At 40.6% G+C, this 25,956-nt stretch overlaps 1 protein-coding gene across 5 annotated transcripts in view; it reads right to left on the bottom strand.

Moving 5' to 3' along the window:
- Window positions 1–25,956, bottom strand: part of LOC132354208 (zinc finger protein 577-like) — a 67,215-nt gene that overhangs the window by 24,554 nt on the left and 16,705 nt on the right. For 2 of the 5 annotated variants that reach the window (XM_059905933.1, XM_059905930.1), the window contains exons 1-6: window positions 15,049–15,110; window positions 11,651–11,944; window positions 10,299–10,388; window positions 3,985–4,329; window positions 970–1,096; window positions 136–231 (exon numbers count right to left, since the gene is read on the bottom strand). In XM_059905933.1, coding sequence (XP_059761916.1) covers window positions 136–231; window positions 970–1,096; window positions 3,985–3,999 — 238 coding nt within the window. In that variant the 5' untranslated portion in view covers window positions 4,000–4,329; window positions 10,299–10,388; window positions 11,651–11,944; window positions 15,049–15,110. Of the gene's footprint in view, window positions 1–135; window positions 232–969; window positions 1,097–3,984; window positions 4,330–10,298; window positions 10,389–11,650; window positions 11,945–15,048; window positions 15,111–18,128; window positions 20,335–25,091; window positions 25,188–25,459; window positions 25,587–25,956 lie in introns of those variants that run through there. The other 3 variants (XM_059905932.1, XM_059905935.1, XM_059905934.1) reach the window with 3 other exon arrangements.

Genomic DNA, 25,956 nt, shown 5'->3' with positions numbered 1-25,956 from the left:
AGGTGTTAGGCTTCTGGGCCACCAACTGGTGTAAGGAAAGTTCTCTAGACAGCATTTCAGAAGTATCAATCCTTCACTGACCAACTGGAATTTCCATGTCGTTTCTCCCCATCTTCTTGGTTGTCACTCACTCACCTGGATAGGTTTGACTCTGGCCTGCTCCCTCTACCGTCCATGGGGGTTCTCCTTGTTCCAACTGGAACAGTGAATCTGGTTTGGGAGTCTGATATCCTGTAAATGGGAAATCACAGAACGCTTGGCACCGAGCATTTGAGCCTGGGGAAACTACGAAAACTGGAGAAAGTTCTATTTCAGGGACCGCACCCTTCGTACTTTGGTAAAGTAAAAACCTTTAACTCGGAAAGGGAAAGAATACACTCTAGAACCTATGATGCTTTAGTCCAAACCATGAAATATTACAGGAACCCTACAGATTTCACTGAATGAGAAAGAAAAGGCAACAACTGTGATGCTTCCTGTTGGGCTGCACCCTGCAGGCCTACAAGGCCGTACTTGCCCAGCTTCAAAACTGAAGAAAGAGCCTGGAGTCAGCGACAGAGACATCCATGGTTTAATGGATGGGGGAGCTTATGTGTCTGAAGCAAGGTCCTGGAGCGACACCCCACCATGTATGGTAGATGGTGGGCAGGACATGGCGGCAGTCTGCGCTGGGGGTGGGGGGTGGGGGGTGTGTTACCAGTTATAGGGGAAATTGACGTCAGGTTGGCTCACTGGTTACCAGGGAAACCAGCAGAAGGGCAGGTTCCTCACCACCCCTGTGATAGCCTATCAGAGTAGAGATGCTCTGATCTAAAGCTAGAGCGATCAGTAGCTGGGGCCTGGAGCAAGGATGCAGGAAGGTCAGTCACGTGAGTAGGGTTCAGGCAAAGCAGGCACTGGTCAAGCAGGGGATGGACGGAGAGCAAGAGAACAGCCATCTTGGGCGGCCTGACCATACACTGCCCTTACCTACTGACACTAGGTTGTAGTAGTTCTCCAACATGACATTCCTGTACAGGTCCTTCTGAGATGGGTCCAGTAACTGCCACTCCTCCCAGGTGAAAGTCACAGTCACGTCCTCGAATGACAAAGATGCCTGTAATAACAAATTCCAGTGCAATCCGAGGTGGAATAAAATGGTGTGGAAAAGAGGGACGGGAACATGTTCTGCGCATCTTCCCCGTGATAAATCATGTGTACTGTGACTGTGACTGTTTCACATACCACAGACCACGTGTCTTTGTCCACCTGGGTTGCTATAACAAAATACCACAGACTGGGTAGCTTATGAAAACAAATTTATTGGGACTTCCCTGGTAGTCCAGCGGTTAAGACTCCACGCTCCCAATGCAGGGGGCCCGGGTTTGATCCCTGGTCAGGGAACTAGATCCTGCATGCCTCAACTAAGAGCCCGCATGCCACAACTAAAGATCCCGCATGCTGCAACTACAGCTCCCGCACGCCGCACTGAAGATCCTGCACATGGCAACGAGGATCCCGTGTGCCGCAACTAAGACCCAGCTCAGCCAAATAAATAATAAATAAATATTAAAAGAAAAATTATTTCTCACAGTTATGGAGGCTGGGAAGTTCTAGATCAAGGTGAATGCGTGGCTGCATTCTGGTGAGGGCCTGCTTCCTGGTTTGTAGTGGGCACCTTCTCACTGTGTTCTCACGTGGAAGGGAGAGGGATCTCTGTGCATTCTCTCTTATAAGGACACTAATCCCACTCGTGAAGGCCTCACCCTCATGACCTACACACCTCCCAAAGGTGCCACCTCCTAATACCATCATCTTTGGAGGTTTAAGATTTCAACATACGATTTTGGGTGGAACACAAACATTCAAACCACTGCCCCACGGAATTCTACAAATTAGTCCTTCCCAGCCTAAAAAAGTACTAAAATAATATTTGCATAGAAATAAAAAACACTGTGCAGTAAGAATGTCTTTGTTTATAAGTATGAAAAATCTATCAATAATTTAGACATCCATCAGAGGCAGACAGGATATGCTATACCTCCATGATATGAAATACTATGCAAACATTAAAATCAATGAGGTACTTATTTTTCATTTTTATTTTTTAATTTATTTATTTAATTTATTCATTTTTGGTTGTGTTGCGCCTTCATTGCTGCACGCGGGCTTTCTCTAGTTGTGGCGAGTGGGGGCTACTCTTCATTGTGGTGCATGTGCTTCACATTGCAGTTGCTTCTCTTGTTGTGGAGCATAGGCTGTAGGCGTGCAGGCTTCAGTAGTTGTGGCACATGGGCTTAGTTGCTCTGCAGCATGTGGGATCTTCCCGGACCAGAGATCGAACCCGTGTCCCCTGCACTGGCAGGTGGATTCTTAACCACTGTGGCACCAGGGAAGTCCTCAATAAGGTAGTTTTAAATATACTGATATCAATGACCTTCAATGAAAAAAAGCAAGCCCCCAAATAGTACATACAGTATGATCCCAGACATGTGAAAAATCTTAATAATATATTCAAATATATATGTATAAAAACACATATGTATGCATATAAAAATGCATATATAAAAATATATATGGAAATTAATGTAAATGTAAATATAGATATATTTTACCACACATCAATTATAGAAAGACACTGGTGGGAGACCCAAACTATTAACATTTGTTAACCTTTGGGTTGGGAGTTTGGCAAGAAAAGGTAAAACGGGATATTCTCTTTTGGTGCAGATACCTCTGTGTGCTTGAATCTCTTGCATGCCAATGTAGCCATGTATCATTTGAATAATTAAAATACAAAGACCAAACCAAGAATAATTGGCTCTGACTTCATTTTTTGAACCTAGGGTTAAGAAGATATAAAGAAAGAATTTTCGTCAACATCTGTTATACCAAGCTGCTCGCAAAGAATGGAACTGTCAGCTGTCTCCTGCCAAATCAGTAACAAAAATCTGGTTGAGAGAATTCTTCTTCATGGAGGACCACTCAAAGGTCAAGCAGCCCATTCATTCTATTGGATAATCCAGGCTTTATTCCTGGGTAAAGTCAGACTATTAGAAGGCTCTGTTGTCAAGGCACACTGCTTTAGAAGAATTTTGTCCAATTGAGTTCTGCTCTGGCATGCCTAGTCCGAGGAACACGATAAGAAAAAGCCAGAGGAAACATCTTAGGCCTTTATTACAAAACTGATAATGAGAATTCTGTCTATCACAAAACGTCTCTGAAGAGCTAGCAAAAGAAATTTCTTAAAATTGAAGAGCGGACTTCCCTGGTGGTGCAGTGGTTAAGAATCCGTCTGCCAATGCAGGGGACATGGGTTTGATCCCTGGCCCGGGAAGATCCCACATGCCACGGAGCAACTAAGCCCGTGCGCCACAACTACTGAGCCTGCGCTCTAGAGCCTGTGAGCCACAACTACTGAGCCCACGTGCCACAACTACTGAAACCCACGCACCTAGAGCCCGTGCTCTGCAACAAGAGAAGACACCACAATGAGAAGCCTGCGCACCACAACGAGGAGTAGACCCCACTCGCCGCAACTAGAGAAAGCCTGTGCGTAGCAACGAAGACCCAATGCAGCCAAAAATAAATAAATAAATTTATTTATTTATTTTAAAAAAAAAAATTGAAGAGCAGTGAAATGTGTACTTCCCCTGAAGAACTGGTGTGCCTTCTCCTCACAGACAATGCAAATCATGTAACGTTTCACCTTTTTCCTGTTATAATGGCTGCCAAGAAAAGTAGACTCAAGTTCAAAACTAAGGCAACCCAAGGGTCTTACACAGTCACCTACCTAGGCTCCAACCCTAAGAACTTTGTACAAACCCTAGGGCTCTCATATCTTGCTTCTGAACTTGCCTTGATTTTAAGATTACAGGCTAAATTTATTTTCCAGTAGATCCTGATTTTTATCAACATATACTGTTCTCATTTCACCAGACTTTTTTAGAAGCATCCACATGTCCACCGGGAAACAAAGGATAAAATCGATAAAACAAACCTCACCTGGACCTTGATCATCTTCTCCAGTTAAGAAAGGGCATGTCAGGAATTCCCTGGCAGTCCAGTGGTTAGGACTCTTGCGCTTTCACTGCCGAGGGTGTGAGTTCAATCCCTGGTCAGGGAACTAAGATCCCACAAGCCGAGGGGCTCGGCCAAAAAAAAAAAAAAAGGGCATGTAACTCTAGGGTGCGCTCTGGTGTTCTGTCTTCTATCTCTGTGGGCCTGCCTGGAAGTTGTGGTCAGAGATCTCAGGTCAGGCTGCTGCCAGAAGTGATGATCTCCCAAGCCTGGAACCTTCTTCTTCTTCTATTACTGAAATGTTCCTTCTTCCTCTTCTATTACCAGAACCTGTGAATTCAAGAGCAAATTCAATGATTGAGCCTGGGACCAGAGCTCTCCCTTGCTATGTGGACTTACACTAAGAGAAGGCCCCAATATTTCATGTCTCTTTAACCCTCTGAAAGCGTTTACATCATGGGGCTGTGCCCCACAGGAAGATATGGAATGGGCGAGAGGAATGCCTTTTATTTTGGTAAAGTTGGAAGAGAGTGAAGGTGGAAGAGGAGGTGGGAAACAAAAACCAGCTCATGGTCTTGTCACATAGATCCATTTCAGGAAAGATAAGGTACAAAAATGGTGGGTCTATAAACAACAAGGTCCTACTGTATAGCACAGGGAACTATATTCAATATCCTATGATAAACCATACTGGAAAAGAATACAAAAAAACCAGAATGTATATATATGTATGGCTGGATCACTTTGCTGTACAGCCGAAATTAACACACTATGGTAAAACAACTATACTTCAATAAAAAATTTTTTTAAAAAAAAGGTGGCTCTGGAAACTGACTTAAAACCACCTGAGCCCACATACATCTAAATTTTCTGTTTACTGTACTGAGGCAATTATCCCAGTTTAAAGATCAAGGTACTTAACAGATCACAAGCCGTATCTTACGTAATCTTCAACACTGCCCTGTAAGGTCTTCATTATTATCTCCAATTTTAAACACCAGTAAGTTGAAGCTTGGTCAGGTGAAGCGTGTTGCCCAAGTTAACACCCTTCCTCAGGAGCAATGTGGGAATTATGCATTCATATCTGCCTCTCTCCATTATGACACTTCCCTCTTCCAACAGCCTCACAATACAAACTTGTTCTCTTTCTCAGGCACTTTAAGAACTAAACTTCCCTGGTGTATCATATTGTGAGGGGGTCATACAGTCACAGTTGCAAAAACAGGGCCTTTGGAATCAGCTCTTGTCATATTCCCTGTGCACATCCAGACAGCTCCCTCCACAAAAGGAATGCAAAGGCAGCCCCATAACATAACTTATGTATAACATAACTTATGTAAACTTGTAAAACACACAAAAATATTATATATTGTTTGTAGATACACACACACACACACACACTTAAAAGTCCAAAAATAATCATAATGTAAAATTCCAAGCTAGTGGTTACATCTAGGGAGAAAGAGGAAGGAATGGAGTTGGGACTTGGAGTTGACATTTTAGTTGTATATGTAACGCTTTATTTCTTTCCAAAATTAAAGAAGAAAAAAGGAAAAAGATTTAAAGCAAAACAAAAACAAAGCGAACGTTAAACACTTTATATGCCCAAATGAGAGGCAGTGACACTTTGTAAGCATTCCTACGAAGCATGGAAGGGGTGCAAGAATCACTGTTCTCATTCATCACTGGTCCGACCATGCTTCCAAATGCAATTAGAAAAAAGAATCAAATAGCAATTGTTAATAGTAGAAAAAAAAGTTAAATAACCTTCTGCACAATATTACTATAGACCCAGAAAACCCAAGTAATTGAAATGGACAATAATGAAAAATAAGAGTTTAGTTAGTGCTTGAAACTGACATGAAAATGACATGAAAAATGATAACACTCCTTTAGATAAATACTGTAAGTATTATATGATAGAATATTACTGGGGGATATTCTCACATTATGTACTGAACATTTTCAAAATAAAATCGCTTCTGATCCAACATTCTGTTTTGGGGAATTTATGCAAAGAAAAGAGTGGCAAAGTGAGCAAACACATATGTAAGGTTCACAAAACATATGTAAGGTCCACTGAGAGACGATTAATTGAATGAATAGTTATAATCCATCTAATGGAAAACCTTGTAATAATTTAAAATTTTAACATACTTCCTGAAATTAAAAATGTCCATAATATACAGCTCAGTGAACAAAGCACATTTCTACTCATTACATATCATATGATTCTGTATTTCACAAAAGGAAATATAACAATGTTAAAATTATTATGGTAGGGGCTTCCCTGGTGGCTTAGTGGTTAAGAATCCGCCTGCCAATGCAGGGGACATGGGTTTGATCCCTGGTCCGGGAAGATCCCACATGCCACGGAGCAACTAAGCCCGTGTGCCACAACTACTGAGCCTGCGCTCTAGAGCCCGCATGCCACGACTACTGAGCCTGTGCGCCACAACTTCTGAAGCCCGCACGCCTAGAGCCCGTGCTCTGCAACAAGAGAAGCCACCAAATGAGAAGCCTGCGCACCGCAATAAGAGTAGCTCCCATTCGCCGCAACTAGAGAAAGCCCGCGTGCAGCAACAAAGACCCAACGCAGTCAAAAATAAATAAATAAAATAAATAAATTTTAAAAAATTATTATGGTTGGTCCAATAGATTAGGATGTGAATTTTACATCTTTTTCAATGAGCACAAAATATTTTAAATGAAAATTAAAATTTTAAATTAAAAAAATCCCCACTTGAAATAAAAGTAAAGATGTTGCCAAGTCATTATAAGTCAATAACCATATATGCTTTGGAAGGAATGGAGGGAGGGCAGAAGGGAACAAGTCATTTGTCCCATAGGATATACTACCTTCTGGATTTGGCTGATTGCTTCCTTATCCTTCCTCACCTCTCCTACTCTCAATTTTTCCTATAAACTGGGTAGTTAAATTAGAGGTTTGATTACTTCTATATTTAACATTTTAGGCAAGAATCCTTCATTAACGATGCTGTATGCTTCTTAGTGCAACATATTAAGAGACATGAGGACAAAAGAAAAAATGGAAGAGGGACTGTTATAGAATAAAAGGGATCTAATGGATAAACAACAAGCTCCTACTGTATAGCACAGGGAACTGTATTCAATATCCTGTAATAAAACATAATGGAAAGGAATATGAAAAAATATATATACGTATAACTGAATCACTTTGCTAGACAGCAGAAATTAACACAACTTTGTAAATCAACTATACTTCAATAAAGTATGTTTAAAATAAAATAAAAGGGACCTAAGAGATATAAGAAGCAAATGCAACGCACGTACATTACTTGGATCATGATGCAGACAATCCAATGTTAAATGACAACTTTGAGATGATCAGAAAAACACTGAATATGGACTGGGTATTGGATGAAATAAAAGAATTGTTATTAACTTTGATACATTTGAAAACAACCTGCTGGTTATAAATTTTTTTTAATTTTAATTTAATTTAATTTAATTTATTTATTTATTTATTTATGGCTGTGTTGGGTCTTCGTTTCTGTGCGAGGGCTTTCTCTAGTTGCAGCAAGCGGGGGCCACTCTTCATCGCGGTGCGCGGGCCTCTCACTATCGCGGCCTCTCTTGTTGCGGAGCACAGGCTCCAGACGCGCAGGCTCAGTAGTTGTGGCTCACGGGCCTAGATGCTCCGTGGGAGGTGGGATCTTCCCAGACCAGGGCTCGAACCCGTGTCCCCTGCATTGGCAAGCAGATTCTCAACCACTGCGCCACCAGGGAAGCCCTATAAATTTTTTAAGTGACCTTACCAGTTAGAGATGCATACTGGAAGATTTACAAGTTTAAGGACATGAAACCTTGGATTTGCTATGAAACCCTCCAGAGGAAAAACAAAAGTGGTGGCGGCACAGATGAGCATGATTGGCCACGCTGAAGCCGAGTGATGGGTACATATTATACTATTCTCTCTACTGTGAGTTTCCATGAAAAAAAGAAGAAAAAAGTCATTAGGGCTTTATGAGTTCTACCTAATCTGTACAGTACAGATAATGCCGATATTATGTAAACTCTCACACATCACAGAAAACGATGAAAAGTTTCTCAACTAATTGTATGAAGCAGGCATTTCAAAGTACTAATTGATAGATTAGAAGAAAGAGAACTATAGAGATAGATGTTTTTTCATTGATTTTCATCCTTCCTTCTTTTCTAACATACGTATTTGAGGCTATAAATTCCCTCCACTGACTCCTTTAGTTGAATTCAACAAGAACTGACATGTAGGATTATTATTAAAATGCAATTCACTCAACTATATCTCAATTTTAAAAATGCAATTTAGACATTTCCACTGTAATTTTTTTTTATTCATGGATGATTTAGATGGGTTATGGCATACTTGCCAAACAAATGGGGAAATCCTAGGTGTTGTTTTGGTATTGCTTTAGAGCTTAATTCCACTACAGTTAAAGAAAATATTCTGTATGATTTCAATCCTTTGAAATTTGTTTAGACTTGCTTTATGGCCCACCATACAGTAACGTTTTAGAAATGTTCTATGTGCGTTTGAGAAAAATTGTTGAGTGAGGAGTTTTATATTGGTCAATTTTTTAATCATGTTATTCTAATCTTCTAGGGGTCAGCACTGGTGGGCTGGTGACCTGTTTTTGTAAATAATGTTTTCTTAGAACACAGGCACACCCATTCTTTAATGTATTTTCAAAGGCTCCTTTCATGTTACGGTGGCGGAGTTGCATAGGTACAGACAGAGACCATTGGGCTTGTAGAGCTTAAAATATTTACTATCTACCCCCTTACAGAAAAAGTTTGCTGGCCCCTGTTAATCGATAGCCTTCTGGCTTTTTGTCTCCTTGGTCTCTGTTACTGAGGCAGGTATATTAACAAGTACCTGTTACGACTGAGCATTTGTCATTTCTCCTTGTATCTAGCATACTTTATACTTCAGGAATTCTACTTAAGTATATATCCAACAGCACCAAAATGCATGTACAAAAATGTTCACATAAGCGTTATTCATAATAGCCACAAGCCAGTAACAAGCCAAATGTCTATTAATAGCAGAATGGATAAATAAATTGGGGTATAGTCATACAACAGAATACTATATAGCAATGGAAAGAAACAATCTACTGCTATATGCAATAACTTAGATGAATTTCACAACAACATATTGAACAAAGGAAGCCAGACACAAAAGAACATGTACTGTATGATTCCACTTATGTAAAGTTAACAATCAGGCAAATTTAATATGATGTTTTTAGGATAATAATTGCCTCTAGAGAGGAGGGAGGAGATTAGGATGAGGTGGGGGCTTCTAGGGTGCTGTAATATTCTATTCTTTAATTTTTAGTGTTATACTTGAAAAAAACTTTTAAAGAAAAGTACAGATCAGTTTCACCTATAAATTTTCACAAAAACTTTTTAAAATTTCAAGCAAAAGATGGAACAGTATAATTAAACGTCTTCTACAAAAAAAACCCCAACAAAGAACAGTATAATCAAACTCCACACATCCATCATGTGACTTCAATAATTATCAACTCAAATCTAATTCAATTTTATCTATACCACCACTCACTTCCCCACCGCCACTCGATTATTATTTCCCCCCAACAGATTATTTTTGAAGCAAATCCAAAATATCTTTTTATTTCTAGATGCAAAAATATTAAATAAAATATTAACAAATAGAATCCAGCCCCATGTTAAAAGAACAAATCATTATGAACAAGTATGGTTTCTTCTAGGAATATAAGATATTGGGAAATCTAGCAACATAAAGGAAATTTTAAAGAGAAAGAAATTATGAATGAAAATAAAATTAAAAAGCCTTTGAGGGGAATCTAATATACAGCATAGTGATTACAGTTAATAATACTGTATTATATACTTGAAAGTTGTTAAAAAAAGTAGATCTTCAATGTTTTCACCACAAAACAGAAATGCTAATTATGTGACATGATGCAGATGTTAGCTAACTTATGGTGGTTTGTTTTGCAATATATAAGTGTATCAAATCAACACGTTGTACACCTTTAAACTTACAGAATGTTTTATGTCAATTACATCTCAATAAAGTTGGGGGTGGGGCAGCCTTGGAGAAAGAATAATAACTTGATAAAGTGCAGGTACCATTTATTCAGACTACACAATGTGCCATGCACTACACTTTGTACTTAAAGAACTTTTGCTCATTTAATCTTTCTAACAGCTATGAAGTGGGAACCATGACAGCTTTCTTCACAACTAATGAAGCTTCACAACTTCTTCAGTGATTAACCTACCCAGGTCAGAGGCAGAAGCAGGTTCTTCTTACTTCAGTCCCATCACTTGCTATCTGGTCAACATTATTTGCAGATGACAAAAATGCTCAACTAGAAAAGATGAAGTAATCAATTTGAAGCTATCAGTAATAACATGAGTGGAATGAGGTGACAAAATCAGCATATCTTTTTAATTTTTGCTCCTGTGCATTACATAAAAGAAACAAAAAAGAGGGAGCGGGGTCATATGGGGAAAAAATGACACCATTTACAGTTACAACAAAAGCGTAAACGATTTACAAATAAACATAATAAAATATGTCCAAGACACATACAAAAAAAATCACAGCTGGTCAAAGAAACAAAACAAAAACTTGAGTTAGAGGAAATCCATCACGTGTTCCTTAAAGTGTAGTACCTAGATCTACATCAGTTCTACCTCAATCAAAACACCCACTTGATGGAACATAACTGGAACAGTTTTTTAAAAAGAAAAGAGGGGCTTCCCTGGTGGCGCAGTGGTTGAGAATCTGCCTGCCAATGCAGGGGACACGGGTTCGAGCCCTGGTCTGGGAAGATCCCACATGCCACGGAGCAACTAGGCCCGTGAGCCACAATTACTGAGCCTGCGCGTCTGGAGCCTGTGCTCCGCAACAAGAGAGGCCGCGATAATGAGAGGCCCGCGCACCGCGATGAAGAGTGGCCCCCACTTGCCGCAAATAGAGAAAGCCCTCGCACAGAAACGAAGTCCCAACACAGCCATAAATAAATAAATAAATAAAAATTAAAAAAAAAAAAAAAAAGAAAAGAAAGAAGAAAACTTCCAGAGTTTGTAATATGGAAATGGTTATGACAGGAGGTTAGATAAAAATATATAAAATCATATCAATACCTACACACCTGATCCCAGCGCTAAAAATGAGATGTACTAAATTTAAACAAGAGTTGTTTTCTGGAGGCGTATTTAGGAGGATGAGAATGTCATTACTTGGGTCGGGATGAGCCTGAAAATCTATTTTCAATAGGAATATACAGTAAACATGGACGCAAGAGGACCAGAAACCCCATTTCTAAATTAAATATGCGATAAGCTCCCCAAACACTGTCCCCAACGCGGATACGACTCCCAATTCCTCCAACCTCAGCCACCCCAGACGCTACTCTCCAAAAAGCCTCCCAAGTTCTCGTCCCAACACGGAACCCCGTGACCTCCCTTTCCATGGGGAACTCTCAACACGGGTTCCCCGACTGATCCGCTAACACACAACACCCCAGCGAGCATCACCGCTCGCTTCCCCCCAACGCTGACCTCTACGTCGTTTGGAACAAAAACAACAAAACACCCCGAGACACGCCCAGAACCGGACACTGACCTGATGGATGAACTCCGTCTTCACCGTTGGAGGCAAATCACGATACCGCTGTTCTAAACACTTTGCCTCAATGTCAGTAGCCCGGCGATCAACCCCCGCGGCGGACACGACTCTCAGAAGCTGAAAGGATGGTGGCCGACGAGGTCCAAAAGCCGCGGTTCCAGAGATTCGGAATCTGGCTCCTCGCGGTCCTTCTATGACGCAATATTTCCGCGCCGGGTTCGAGGCTCTTTACCGGGAACCGCCGCTTTTCCACGCACGGCCGAACCACGGGGGAGGTTTTCCTTTTCCTGCCTTCCGCGGGAAGGTCAAAAACGGTGAGAAGCTGTTGAAAATGACCTATTTAACCCCCTTTCCAGGTCACTTGACCCGTTGGGCCCCGACTTTGTAACATTCGCCAGGGGCGCTGCACAAAAGCTTAGCTTCTCAGAAAGTCAAGCCTGCCCGGATCTCTCTGTAGGAAGCGCAGAGATGGTCGCGGACATGAAGGCACTTTGATTTAAAGGATAAAGAGAAACTAAGAAGCGCAACCATCTCAAAGAAATTCGGGGGTGGGGTGGGGGGGGACCCGAGCCAAGCCTAGCAACAATTGAAGGAGAACCGGCTAGTGGAATGCTGGCTGGAGGGGGTGTTGGAGGAAGCTGCATTTGAGGCCATTGTAGGGTTTAGAGAACCGCTGAGGAGAGCATTGATCTGAGAGTGGACAAAACTTAGGATTATACAGCTCTTGTTCTGACTGGTGTGGAGGGAAGTGGGGAACACGGTCCATCAGGGGCCGGCAAAAGGGGCTGAGGCTGCGGAGAAGCGTGGCTCCCCCAGCCACGGTGGGAAGAGCCAGGCCTTCCACAAAGATGGGAAATACTTTAAAGCAAAAGCTCTCAGAAAGGGGCTTCCCTGGTGGCGCACTGGTTAAGAATCCACCTGCCAAGGCAGGGGACACCGGTTCGAGCCCTGCTCCAGGAAGAACTCACATGCCGCAGAGCAACTAAGCCCATGCGCCACAACTACTGAGCCTGCGCCCGGGAGCCACAACTACTGAAGCCCGCGCACCCAGAGCCCGTGCTCTGCAGCAAGCGAAGCCCCCGCAATTAGAGAAAGCCTGCGCGCAGCAAAGACCCAATGCAGCCAAAAATAAAATTAAATAAATTTATTTAAAAAAAAAAAAGCTCTGAGAAAGGGAAGTGATTCTGTTAAGTATTGCAAAGCCCAACTGATTAAGCCCCACTCCCTATAATTGTACAACCTGGCTCAGAGAACCTTCGAAGTAAAAGGGTTAATCATTCATTTATTGACCCAGCAGATGTTTATAAAATGCGTACTCTGTGGCAAACACAGGTCTGGGTGCTGGAAATATGAAAAGTATAAACGCAGACAAAAATAACACTTTTTTTTCGTGGAGCTGTACATTGTACTGTTACAGACCAGGGTTCTTGGACTCTTTAATCAATAGGAATTGGTAACAGGCCAGATAAGAAACTTGGGCAAGGCTTTATTGTGACTGGTGCTGCAGCAGGAGGGAGAGAAAACAAGTAACAGGTTCCCTTTCTTGCTGGGGGTAGGGGGGTGGGGAGCTGGTCCCTTAAATGGGGTGAGGGTAGGGCGCAGGTCCAGGGGTGGGGCAGGAGGGTGGCTTAGGTAGTCTGCCCACCCCCTCTAGGGCTGTGTGCAGCGATTAAGCACAGGACCCTGCTTTTGCTCTCCGTACCTCAGAAGTGGCAGTTGGGTTTTGGTCTTCTTGTATCTTGTTCATAATTGGCCCCAACTGTGCATGCACAGCAGTTATTTTTAGTCCCTTCTATTATAGTTTCATTGTATTCTGTTGCTGGAGGACTTTTGTCCAGGTGCAAGCACTGCAGCAAAGTGTCCTAGATCCCAGCCTGTCTCACTACTGGTGTGCAGAATGGAAAAGTAACTTGGTTTTATTTCCTCATTATAGCGAGTGTTATGATTCCCACCTACAACCGTGACCTAAAATGCCTGGAGGGTAGAGCACTGAACAAAAGACTTTAGTCTGAAGCCTTAAGAGCTAATGGAATTTGTTTCTCTAGGTTTTGGATTTGCGTGGGACCTGTCACCCATTTTTTCCTTACGATTTGTCTCTCTTAGAATGGGAATATCTATCCCACCTCTGTCCCACCATTGTATTTTGGAAGCACATAACTTACCTGTTTTCAGGGGTCCAAAGCTGGAGAGGAGTTTTGCCTCAGGGTGAATTGTACCTCAAGTCTTACCCATATCTGACTTAGATAACACTTTGGATATAGACTTTCTTTTTTTAACATTGTATTTTATTTTATTTTATTTTGGCTGCATTGGGTTGTCGTTGCTGTGTGGGCTTTCTCTAGTTGCAGCGAGCGGGGGCTACTCTTCGTTGCAGTGTGTGGGCTTCTCATTGCTGTGGCTTCTCTTGTTGTGGAGCATGGGCTCTAGGCGCATGGCTTCAGTAGTTGCGCTGATGGGCTTAGTTGCTCCACGGCATGTGGGATCTTCCCGTCCCAGGGATCGAACCCATGTCCCCTGCACTGGCAGGCGGATTTCAACCACTGCGCCACCAGGGAAGGCCTGGATATAGATTTTAGAGTTAATGTTGGAATGAGTTAAGACTTTTGGGGCTGTTGGGATGGAATGTATGTATTTTGCATGCAAGAGGGACATGAAAGGGAGGAGACAAGTCCAGTGGAGGAATATTATGGACTGAATGTTTGTGTCTCCTCAGATTCACATGTTGAAGCCCTAAGACGTAGTGTGGCTCTATTCGGAGATGGGGCTCCTAAGGTAAGAAATTAAGGTTAAATGAGGTTGTAAGGGTGGGGCTCCAGGAAGTTTAGTGTCCTTATTTATAAGAAGAGAAACCAGAAAGCAGTGTCTCACCAGAAACTATATCTGCTGGAACCTAGATCTTGGACTTCTAGCCTCTGGAACTATGAGAAAATTAATTTCTGTTGTTTAAGCCACCTACTCTGGTATTTTGTTATGGCAACGAGAGCAGTCTAATACAGTGGTGAATTACATTGTTTATAAAATTAGACAACTTTTAACCGACTTGGCATTCTTTGGATACACCCAATGTAGTCATGAAGTATTTATCTTTTTAAAATCTTGCTTAATGTGTTCAGTAGAAACCTGGGAAACATTTGTGGGGTCATGGTGGAAGGAATATGATTTTGGATCAAGCAAATTTAATATGGGCTTACTATGAATTGATTCTGGCTTTAATGTGTGAGCTCAGTGAGAATGGCTCGAACAGTTTGCTTGGTTGGTTGACTGAAACTTGACTCAAAGGTGAACTACATTAAAGTTTAAATGCCAGAAATTCCTTGTTCCATATTCTGTAAAGTATCCAAAAGTATATGGAGTTAGGAATGCTAATGTAGATTTATCATGTAAAACCAGCTTACCCATCCCCTAAATACATATCCCAGGAGCATCCAGAAGACAGTCTCTTCAATGAAGCTAATCTGGCAACAGAAAATGGAAGTAAACTATTATAAGATTCTGTTACTATACACGAAGAGGTATATATAATAATACTTATACTGACAAGTTAATGATACATGCTGTAAACTAAAGGAACCACTTAAATAACAAAATTATGGGGAATTCCCTGGTGGTCTAGTGGTTAGGACTCCGTGCTTCCACTGCTGGGGGCCCGGGGTTCAATCTCTAGTCGGGGAACTAAGATCCCACAAGCCACGCATGGCGCAGCCAAAAATAAATAAATAAATAAATGCTAATAAGCCAACAAAGAAGATAAATAATCATAAAACATACTCAGTTACTCCAAAAGATGGTAGGAAAAGGGGAGCAAAGAATAGATGGGGGCTTCCCTGGTAGCACAGTGGTTAAGAATCTGCCTGCCAATGCAGGGGACATGGGTTCAAGCCCTGGCCCGGGAAGATCCCACATGCCGCGGAGCAGCTAAGCCTGTGCACCACAGCTACTGAGCCTGCGTGCCACAACTACTGAGGCCCGTGTGCCTGGAGCCTGTGCTCTGCAACAGGAGAGGCCACTGCAATGAGAAGCCAGTGCACTGCAACAAAGAGTAGCCCCCGCTTGCTGCAACTAGAGAAAGCCTGAGCACAGCAACAAAGACCCAGCACAAGCCAAAAATATAAATTAAAAAAAAAAAAAGAATAGATGGGATGAATAGCAAATTGCACATTTTTAATCTCAACCTAACTACATTCTCACATTAAAAAGACATATTGTCAACTCAATAAAAAAGCAAGGCCTAACTATATGTTGCCTTCTAGAAAACCACTTTAAATATTAAGTGACAAATAGGTTAAAAGTAAACTATGTTAAATAGAGATGTGAAAGATATAAAAAGAAAGTCCCAAGTCAACTTTCTAGAGATTAAAAACTACAATTTGAAAGAAAACATACACTGATGTAATTAATGGCAATTAGACATTGCATAAGAAAAGATTAGTTAACTTGAAGACACAGCAATAGAAACTACCCAAAATGATACACGGGGCTGTGCTGGGGGATCTTAAAAAGCATGAGAGTTTTTTAACCTATTTGGATATGCAAAAGAAAAGACCAGTGAAGTTGATGACAAGGCAAAAGAAACTCAGGTACAAAGAGAACAAAAGCTAATAAAAGCTTTTATTAAAAAGAGAAAAGCCTTGAGTTCTCGGCCAATGGGGTAAGAGGTATCATTGTGAGGAATGCCAGGTGGAAATCTCTCAAACTGCCCTCCACTCTCTTTTCAAGATAGTGAATGAAGAAACAATATTATGGGAGGACTTATAAAATATGAACATGTAACGTATAATATATTTTTTAAACCCCATTACACATTGTTATAATTAACATGTTAATCACTTCTCTACCTTTTTGATCCAATGGAATACAGTTATAACTGTTTATACAGTTATCATACTGTCCTTGTTTGCTCAATCTAGCATCATCAGTTTCAGGTCACTTCTGATTGGTTTTTCTCAATATTGGTCACACTTTCCGGCTTTTATGCATGCTTGGTAATTTTTGGTTGGATGACAAACATTGTTAATTAATGTGTTTGCACTCCTATAAATATCCTTGAGGTTTGTTTTGAGATACATTAAAGTTACTTGGAAACAGTTTGGTCCTTTCTGATCCTACTTTAGATCTCAGTTGAGCAAGACCAGATTGCTTATTGGATGAGACTCAGCCAATTAACAACGAGTGCCTACTCTATGTCAGGCATTCTAGACATCTGCTATATAGGGGTTAACAGAAGGTCCCCAAACAGTAGAAGTACTTGTTACTTCTTCATGAAGCTTACAGTCTAAATTTTACAGACTATAACTTACATTCAAGACCTTATATTTGAGCACAAACTCAGGAAGATGATATTTGTTGTTTGATATTTGTTATATTTGTGCTTTGTATTGAAACTGATATAGTAATGTTTATACATGACCTAAGATCTTCATATATTCCACATTAAAATCCTTAAGAAAACAATTGAGATGTTCTCTCCAAGTGATTCTAAGTTTTTACATCATGTGTTTTTTAAAAATCATTTACAATGCCATTAAGATACCTCATCTACTTACATGCCTCCACTCCTAGCTTCTCCCTAAGGGACCTGACCTCATGCCCTTCCTCAAATCCCAGTTTTCCAGCAGTAGACTTGGTCTGAACCTTAACGCTACATCAGTTTTATGCCAGTCCCTACTGACATTACTTCTGGCTACAGCTCAGTAATTATAGAGATTCTGAAAATATTTGCCAGATTGGTTAAAGGCCTATAGTATTCCAGTCTAGAAGCAGATTCAGCCCACACTTCCAGAGCTCCTTGACCTATTCCCAATCTGATTCAGTCGATCCAGCTCTGTGGAGTATGAGATACCAGGCCAAAGTTGATCCTATGAAGATCTACTTTTCTCTTCCTCATGTGACACTCAAACATGTAAGACTCAAGAGTCCCTGAGTTGAGAAGAAATGGAACCACCCCAACATTCTTCCTGACATCTATATCCATTCCATCAATGAGGCAAAGGGAAGGGTTGGGCAGGGAGCTATCTCCAGAGGGAAGAATGCAGCTGAATAGTTATCCAGTTTAGACTTTCATATTCCCAGGATTCTGAGAATAATTTGCATAATCAGAGAAGGGGGAGAGCTAGGATGGAAGCAAGAAGAGTCATCTTAATTTGTGTTCAAATTGCCCATCTTATTTTCATGTTTTCAGGAAAAATACTACCAAGAGTTATGTTGGAATGTATTTCATTATTTAATTTATAGGTTTAAATTACTAATTGTCCTTGGGCTTTCAGTTCATTTTGCAAACCTGATTTCACTACCTTTTCAAGTCTAGAAAATTTTAAAAATCACATTTATAGTGACCTTTATGGTATAATGCTTAGTCTTATTTATAAATTAAACTTAAGCTCATCCAAGGACATTGTTACATTTATGAATTTAATATTCATTTCTGTTGTGAGGGAATTCAGTTGTCTGAAATAATATTTAAATAAATTTAGAGCCTAAGAAATGCAGCAGCTAATCATATATTGGGTGGGCATTGAAGATAATTTTTTTTTAAAAAAGAAAAAGAATCCACAATTAGGAGAAATGAGTATAACGTGATAACCTTAACCAGTGATGTGAGGTAGACTGTCTTTCTCCTTAAAATTATGGAATCATAAGCATAGTAACTAGGAATATGGTTCAAGGTTTCCTGTCCAAAAATGTACATCAGGTATGTTGTGTAATGTATTATGAAGTGGGAATTGGTACATAAAGCTCTCGAATATTTCTCATTTTCACAGGCTTTGCTTCACAAGAACTTTAGTAAGATATTCCACAATTAGTGTGTTCACAGTGTTTTACTTGTATATGATTTCATCAGCTAATGGATGGGGCGGAAAACCCTGCCACATTCACTGCCTTCCAAGTTTCTCTCCAGTATGTAATGACACCTATTGAGGGAAGGACTTTACCACTCTCATATTTTTACACACTCTAAGCTCGCTGATGACCTTTGGTAATCACTGATAATAGGGTCTATCTTCCAAAACACAGCTTTCCTAACCTCTGCCTTCATAGGTTTGCTTTTTATACATAACCATATAATCAGCTATACATTATTGCTCAAGGCTTTTCCAAATAGAATGTACCAGTTTTTTCCTATGTGTTTTTTGTGACATAAAATAAGATGTAATTGACCACTGGAGGCATAACCACATTCATCGCATTCATGAAGTTTCTCTCCTGCACAAACTCTCTGTTATCTCCTGAGGGTGCACCTCTGGCATCTGGATGTTCCATAAGGACTACATTCCTATCTGCTAGGAGCCCACTGATGTTTAATGATGTCTGAGGGGTTGCAGAAGGCATCTGCACAGTCACCATATTAACAGGGTTTTCCCCCTGCATGAGTTTACTAGTATCTAATAAGCTGTGACCCTTTGTGGAAGGATATTCCACCTTCAGTGAATCTACTTGTTTCTCTCTTGTGTGTGTCCTCTTATGTTTAACCAAGCATGACATGTGGGAGAAAGCTTTCCCACACTCATTGCATCCATAGGGCCTCTCTCCCGTGTGAGTTCTTTGATGGACAATGAGCATTGTCTTTGTAGTGAAGGCTTTCCCACAGTCACTGCATGCATAGGGTTTCTCTCCTGTGTGAATTCTCTGATGTTTAATGAGTCCTGATTTCTGTGAACAAGATTTTCCACAGTCAGTACATACAAAGGGAGTCTTTCCTGTATGAAATCGCTGATGTGCTATGAGGCATGCCTTCTGACTGAAGGCCTTACCACATTCAGTGCATCCATAGGGTTTCTCTCCAGTGTGAGTTCGTTGATGTATAATAAGATTGCCCTTCTGTATGAAACCTTTTCCACATTCACTGCATATGTAAGATTTCTCTCCTGTATGAATTTTCTGGTGCAGAATGAGCTGTGATTTTCTGGAGAAACCTTTCCCACACTCATTGCATACATGGGGTTTTTCTCCTCTTTTGTTTCTCTGATGTATAATGAGCTCTGCCTTCCTAAAGAAGGCTTTGCCACATTCAGTACATTCATAGGGTTTCTCTCCTGTATGAGTTCTCTGGTGTTCAGTTAGCTTGAACTTTCTGTAGAATGCTTTCCCACATACACTGCATACATGGGGTTTATTTCCTGTATGAGTCTTCTGGTGTTCAGTAAGCTGAAATTTCCTGAGGAAGGCTTTTCCACACTCACGGCACTCATGGGGTTTCTCTCCTTTGTGAGTTCGCTGATGTTCAGTGAGCTTGAACTTCTTGGAGAAGGTTTTCCCACACACACTACATCCGTGGGGTTTCTTTCCTGTATGAATTCTCTTATGTTCATTGAGCCGAGACTTCTTGAGGAAGGCTTTGCCACATTCAGTACATTCGTGGGTGTTCTCTATTTTGTGTATGTCCCGATGTTTAATTTCAGTATGAGTTTGCTCATGATCAGCATGGAGAAAGGATCTCCCATCTCCATTAAACTCAGAAGGCTCCATTTTTTTGCAGCTTGTACTCAGGTTGATTACATCTAAATATGATTTCAAAGTTTTCCCATGTAAATCAAATACATCATGATTTGGCCTTAAAGGAAAACAACTTTTGCTCTGATAAATAATATTCTCAAATGCATTCTGTTCATAACACTGTTCCAACCTCTTCAGTATATTTTGGTTTTGCCAGTGTGGCTGCATATGATCATCCACTTTCTCAATTTCTAGGAAAGAGAACAATGAACCCTTCCATGAGTATCATGGAATAAAACTACTTCAAAAATACCTTGGGGGACTTCCCTGGCGGTCCAGTGGTTAAGACTTCGCCTTCCAATGCAGGGGGTGCGGGTTCGGTGCCTTGTTGGGGAGCTGGGATCCCGCATGCCTCATGGCCATAAAACCAAAACATAAAACAGAAGCAATATTGTAACAAATTCAATAAAGACTTAAAAAAAGATACCTTGGGGTGAGCTGGCTCTTTAATGGAAAACCTATGATATCAAATATAAAAGAAATTCCAAGTATAAAAGTACCTTATCTTTTTTTTCAAAAAACTTTTCACAATTGTAATTAAATATATATAAGATAAATTTTACCATTTTAACCATTTTTAAGTGTATATTTATGTGGCATTAAGTACAATCACATTGTTGTACAACCATCATGACCATTCATCTCTGGTTCTTTTTCATCTTCCCCAACTGAAAAACTCTGTATCCATTAAACACTAACTCCTGTCTCTTGGAAATGGTTAAAGACATAGTAATATAAAACACCAAACAACCCAAAAGATAACAGCCATCAGGGTAAAAATTCTTTACTTTCACTGAAGCCATATTCTATGGTTGGAAAGGGAAACAATAAACAAATAAGATAAGGAATAAAGCAGGCAGTTGCAAGTGTGACAGTGGTTTGAAGAAGCAAAGGAAATAAGAAATGGAAGATATCAGGATTTATTTGGAAGGAAGGATAAACAAGACTCACTAATGGATTTGATGTGAGGAGAGGTAACAAAAGAGGGAATCAAAGTGTACGCCTAAGTATTTGGCTTGACCCATTGGGTAGTTGGGTAGTGCCTTTTAACAAGATGAGGAATATCGCCGAACTTCAGAATGTGAGGGAAACCAAGTTCAGAATGTGAGGGAAACCAAGTACATTTTGAAACATATCATCTTTGAGATAATATCCAAGCATAGACACGGAAAACCCAGTCAGATGATAAGACTTGAGTAAGTTCTTGACTGAAGATAGCAATGTGGAAACATCAGTATGTAAATATTATTTAAGGGGACTTCCCTGGCAGTCCAGTGGTTAGGACTCGGCACTTTCACTGCCACGGGCCCAGGTTCAATCCTGGTCGGGGAACTAAGATCCCGCAAGCTGCACGGCGCAGCCAAAAAAAAAACAAACCCCAAAACCAAAAATATATATATTATTTAAGGTCAGAGTATTGTATGAGATCACTTTCTGAGAAACACGAAGACTGAAAAAAGATGAAGGCACAGACGAAAGCTTTAGTCATTCAACGTAGAGTTTTGGGAATCCTAGAGCCCGCTGAAGAGACCCTAACATAACCATGCTGGTAGAGAAAGAAGCAGACGTGGGTGTTAGAACATATACATCAAAGAGGCAACTCAGAATGTTGGACATACAGGTCATGATTTCAAGAAAATTCTAACAGACACTTGGGTGCTCATCCTGTTGCTAAAACATGCCATTCTTCTTCATTAGGTAGACCATCATCAAATTCACTTTCCCAAAGCACCAATCTCACATTCTAATCTTGCATGGAGCTGTGACACATTCTCATATGTTCCCACAGAAAGAGGGACATGATGATCCTGATGGACTTTCACAACAGGCTAGTGGGGCACAGTCTTTTTTAGAAGCAGATCTGCTGCACCAGACATGGGAATGCTCACCTTCTTCACTATTCTGTACCTGTATGGATGTCATGGTGGAATTTTTCCCATTTCATTGTCCCTGATATACTAATCTCTCAACTTGCCAACAACAGCGTCTTCTTCCTTAATCATACAGTAATGTCTCTGCTGGCATTAATTAAAGGGTCTTATAGGACCACCTTCCTCCTGAATCAAGACTTGTGACAATTTTATCTTTAGTTTTTCTTAGAACATCTGGCTATACCTTATTATTTCTATAATGCTGCCACCGAGGTTAAAAATAAGACTATCTAGAGTTAGAATATACAAAACCTAACCTCCACCATGCCTCCTTTATTATTAACACATAAAAGTCACAACAGTAAGCCTGGTGATAAAAGTTTACGTTACCATGATGTACCCAGTTTATCTAAGTTTCCACTCCACTAGCTCCCCAACAAATACCTTCAAATATTGGTCTCCACATGGCTGGTTTCAGGCCAATCTTTTGACAGTCCCCACATGGCCTTGCACATTTCCAGTTTCTTGCCATGTTTCCTTATCATCTTATTTCAAAACTGAGCTATTTTTCTCACCTAAGATACTTTATGATACTATCACTCTTCATTCTCTCTATACCACTTTAGGCTACTTTTCTTCTAAATTTCTGAAATAGTCTCTATATTTACTATTTACTTGAATTTTGTATAGCCTTCAATGATAGCAGAAACATTTCACACGTTCAAAAGCTTAATCTGTAAATATTACATGAAGATTTGTCCTAGCTTTGCTCATAAAATCTTTGCTCTGAAAGACATTTCTTTGCTTCCCACTAAATTTAGTCTCTTCTATCAAAAATCCTTAGCATCATCTCCCATCTGTTTTTTTTCCCCCCTCACACTCCGTATTGTGGGTTGAATATGTCCCCCAAAGAGATATGTTTAAACCCTAACCCCTAGTAGCTATGAATGTGACCCTATTTGGAATCAGGGTCTTTGCATCTGTAATGAAGTTAAGATGAGGTCATAATGGATTAGAGTGAACCCTAATCCATTGACTGGGGTCCTTCTAAGGAGAGGGAGATTTGGCTACAGACACACAGAGACATACAGGGAGAAGGTCATGTAATAACAGAGGCAAAGACTGGAATGACGTGTCTACAATCTAAGGAACATCAAAGATTTCTGGCCACTACCAGAAGCAAGGAATAGACAAGAAAGGATTCATTCCTAGATCTTTGAAAGGGAGCATGGCTCTACCAATACCTTGATTTTCGAATTCTAGCATCTAAAACTGTGAGAATACATTTCTGTTGTTTCAAGTCACCCAGTTTGTGGTAATTTGTTACCTAGGAAACAAACATACCCCATACCTACTTCAGTGGCAAATTCAGTCTTTATTGTTCCAGAATCTTCTCATACTATCCTCAAGCTGGGTTGAAGTCACCAACAACCAGGTCTCACATCTCGTTTTCTGCTTCAACACCTGCCTATTCCAGTCTATTTTCTACTGACAGCCAACGTGATACCTCTAAAACATAAATTATATCACGTCACTGCTATACCCTAATCCTTCTAAAGGTTTTCTCATTAGGAGGACAATCAAGTGTTTGAAATGGATGACAAGGCCCTATGTGACCAAATGACCTATTGCAAACCCCCAGTTATGACCCCATTGACCTCATCTCCAATCATTTTCCATGCTGATGGTTTGGTGTTTACAGTCGTTTTCACCACCAGACATAGTATCTGTGTACTTTTTCCCACTTATTTTTATTGTGATAAATTACACATAACACAAAATTTACCATCTTAATCATTTCTGAGTGCACAGTTCAGTGTATTAAAATGCATTCACATGGTGTATAACCATCACCACTATCTCTCTCCATTAACTCTTTTCATCTTATAAAACTGAAACTCTATTTTTGTTAAATTTCTGCCTCCTCTTAGAGAGTGGGGACTTAGGTGTTTGATAGAAGAGAAATTTGTGTCATAGTAATATGGTCAACTGGGACTTAATGCCATCAGACTATGAGGAGGAAAAGGATAGCTTTAGGGAAAAGAATCCAGCAACAAAATCTAAAGTTTAAGAGAATGATTAATTAACAAATATAAAAAGGAACTACAGTAAGGTGGGCATGAGGTTTTATGATTTCGTTTAGGCTAGGAAATGAGAATGAGAAAGTTTAGAAACGTCTTTCCTAATTAAACAAAGAACAGGAATAGCAGAGGCATTAAATATAGGAGCCCAGAGGGTAGAGCAGATTCAAGGTAATGCCAGGATTTAAGATGTACAGAAGTACAAGAGAATCTCAATTTTAAAAAGGATGTTGGAAAGGGATTTTCTGGGAGGGAAGATGGTTCTAGTTTCTCACACAAAGAGAGTGAACTCATTGGGAATTGCCATGGAGACAGGTTAAAATATATGGTACCAGCGGGTATATTAGACAGTGTTAAGGGACATGTCAATTGCAAGTCTCCAAAAAGAGCTTAACACATTTGAATAAAGTAAAGTTTTATAGCCTATGAGACAGAGCAGAGGGATGACAACAGAACCTTTGAAGAATCTCAGAGGGGGTAAAAAGAAAAGTCAAGCAAGCAGATGAATACACATTAAGAGACCACCTTACTACAAGAGTAAGGCACCTGAGGTGCAGTTGGATGTCATAAAGGGAAATAAATATTTCCCAATGGAGCAGGAAGGTGTATGAGTCAGAAGACAATGATGAATTCAAAGTTTTCTCTTAGAAGAGAGACACGGAAGGAGGAATTTCATACCAAAAGACGTGAAAGGAACATAAAATCAGACTCTAACAAGTGAAGAATGGGAGGATTTGAAAAACCAAGCAAGAATAATCCTAGGAGGGGGAAAGTTGACATCTAAGAAGAAGTAAACAGGGATTCATTCCAAGATGAGATAAAGTGGTATATTTTCCTCTAAGTTCTTGCACAGAAAAAGAGCTCTCATATGAGGAAAGGGATACATGGAGGCTGTTTCTGTATCCTCAGACACCCTCACCACTGGGATGCCTTCTCTAAAGGACTAGAAAGTGATTTCCACAGCCTTCCCCCTCTTGCTGGTTCTCTCTCACTTACCTGGATGGGGGTGACTGTGAACTTCATCTTCTAAGGTCCATGGTGGTTCTCCTTGTTCCAACTTGGAGAGTATATCAGGTTTGCTAACTTGATACCCTGTTCGTGGGAAATAACAGAAGACTTAGGCTCATCAAATGGCACTAGGGATCTGTGATGCTATGAGAATGGTACACTTTAGGGACTGCACGATCTGCATGTTTGGAAATTAAAGGCTTGTCTCTAAAACGCGGAGAGATTATACCTTCTCATCTGGGGCCGGGGGGAGGACTGAAAATCTCCCACTTCAGAGCACCACAGACACAACAATGCTTTCAAAAGCTGAAGAAAGAAAAGGCACCATCCAAGGGACCCAGGGGAGCCGTCCTCACCCACGGACAGCAGGTTGCTATAGTTCTCCAGCATCACGTCGCGGTACAGGTCCTTCTGATCAGGGTCCAGGAGCTGCCACTCCTCACACGTGAAGTCCACGGCCACATCCTCCAGTGTCAGCGATCCCTGTAACAACACAGTCCATGTGATAAGAGTGTTTCTCTCATTATTCAAATGAAAGGTGTGAAATAATAGAAAATATATATAATGTTCTCTGTCCCTGGTTGCCGGCTTAGCGCTCCTAAAACCGTTGTAGTCTCCTAAGTGATAAAAGCACTAGGAGCATCTTTTGTTCTAACATTTGGTCTTTGAATTCAATCCTAATCTGACACTAACAACTCAGAGTTACCATCAGGCTCCACAGGCTAAAGAGCTCAGTCCCACAAGACTGCCTTCACTTCAGTCACCAGTACAAAGTCCCAGATTCCAGGTTCCCTGCACTTGTGCCCAACTTAGCTACAAATTCGGGGGTTCCCATAACTTCCCTGCTAAGGTT

The sequence above is a fragment of the Balaenoptera ricei genome, chromosome 19 (assembly GCF_028023285.1).
Source record: "Balaenoptera ricei isolate mBalRic1 chromosome 19, mBalRic1.hap2, whole genome shotgun sequence".
In the NCBI taxonomy this organism is placed as follows: domain Eukaryota; kingdom Metazoa; phylum Chordata; class Mammalia; order Artiodactyla; family Balaenopteridae; genus Balaenoptera; species Balaenoptera ricei.
This window is presented reverse-complemented; position numbering and strand designations above follow the sequence as displayed.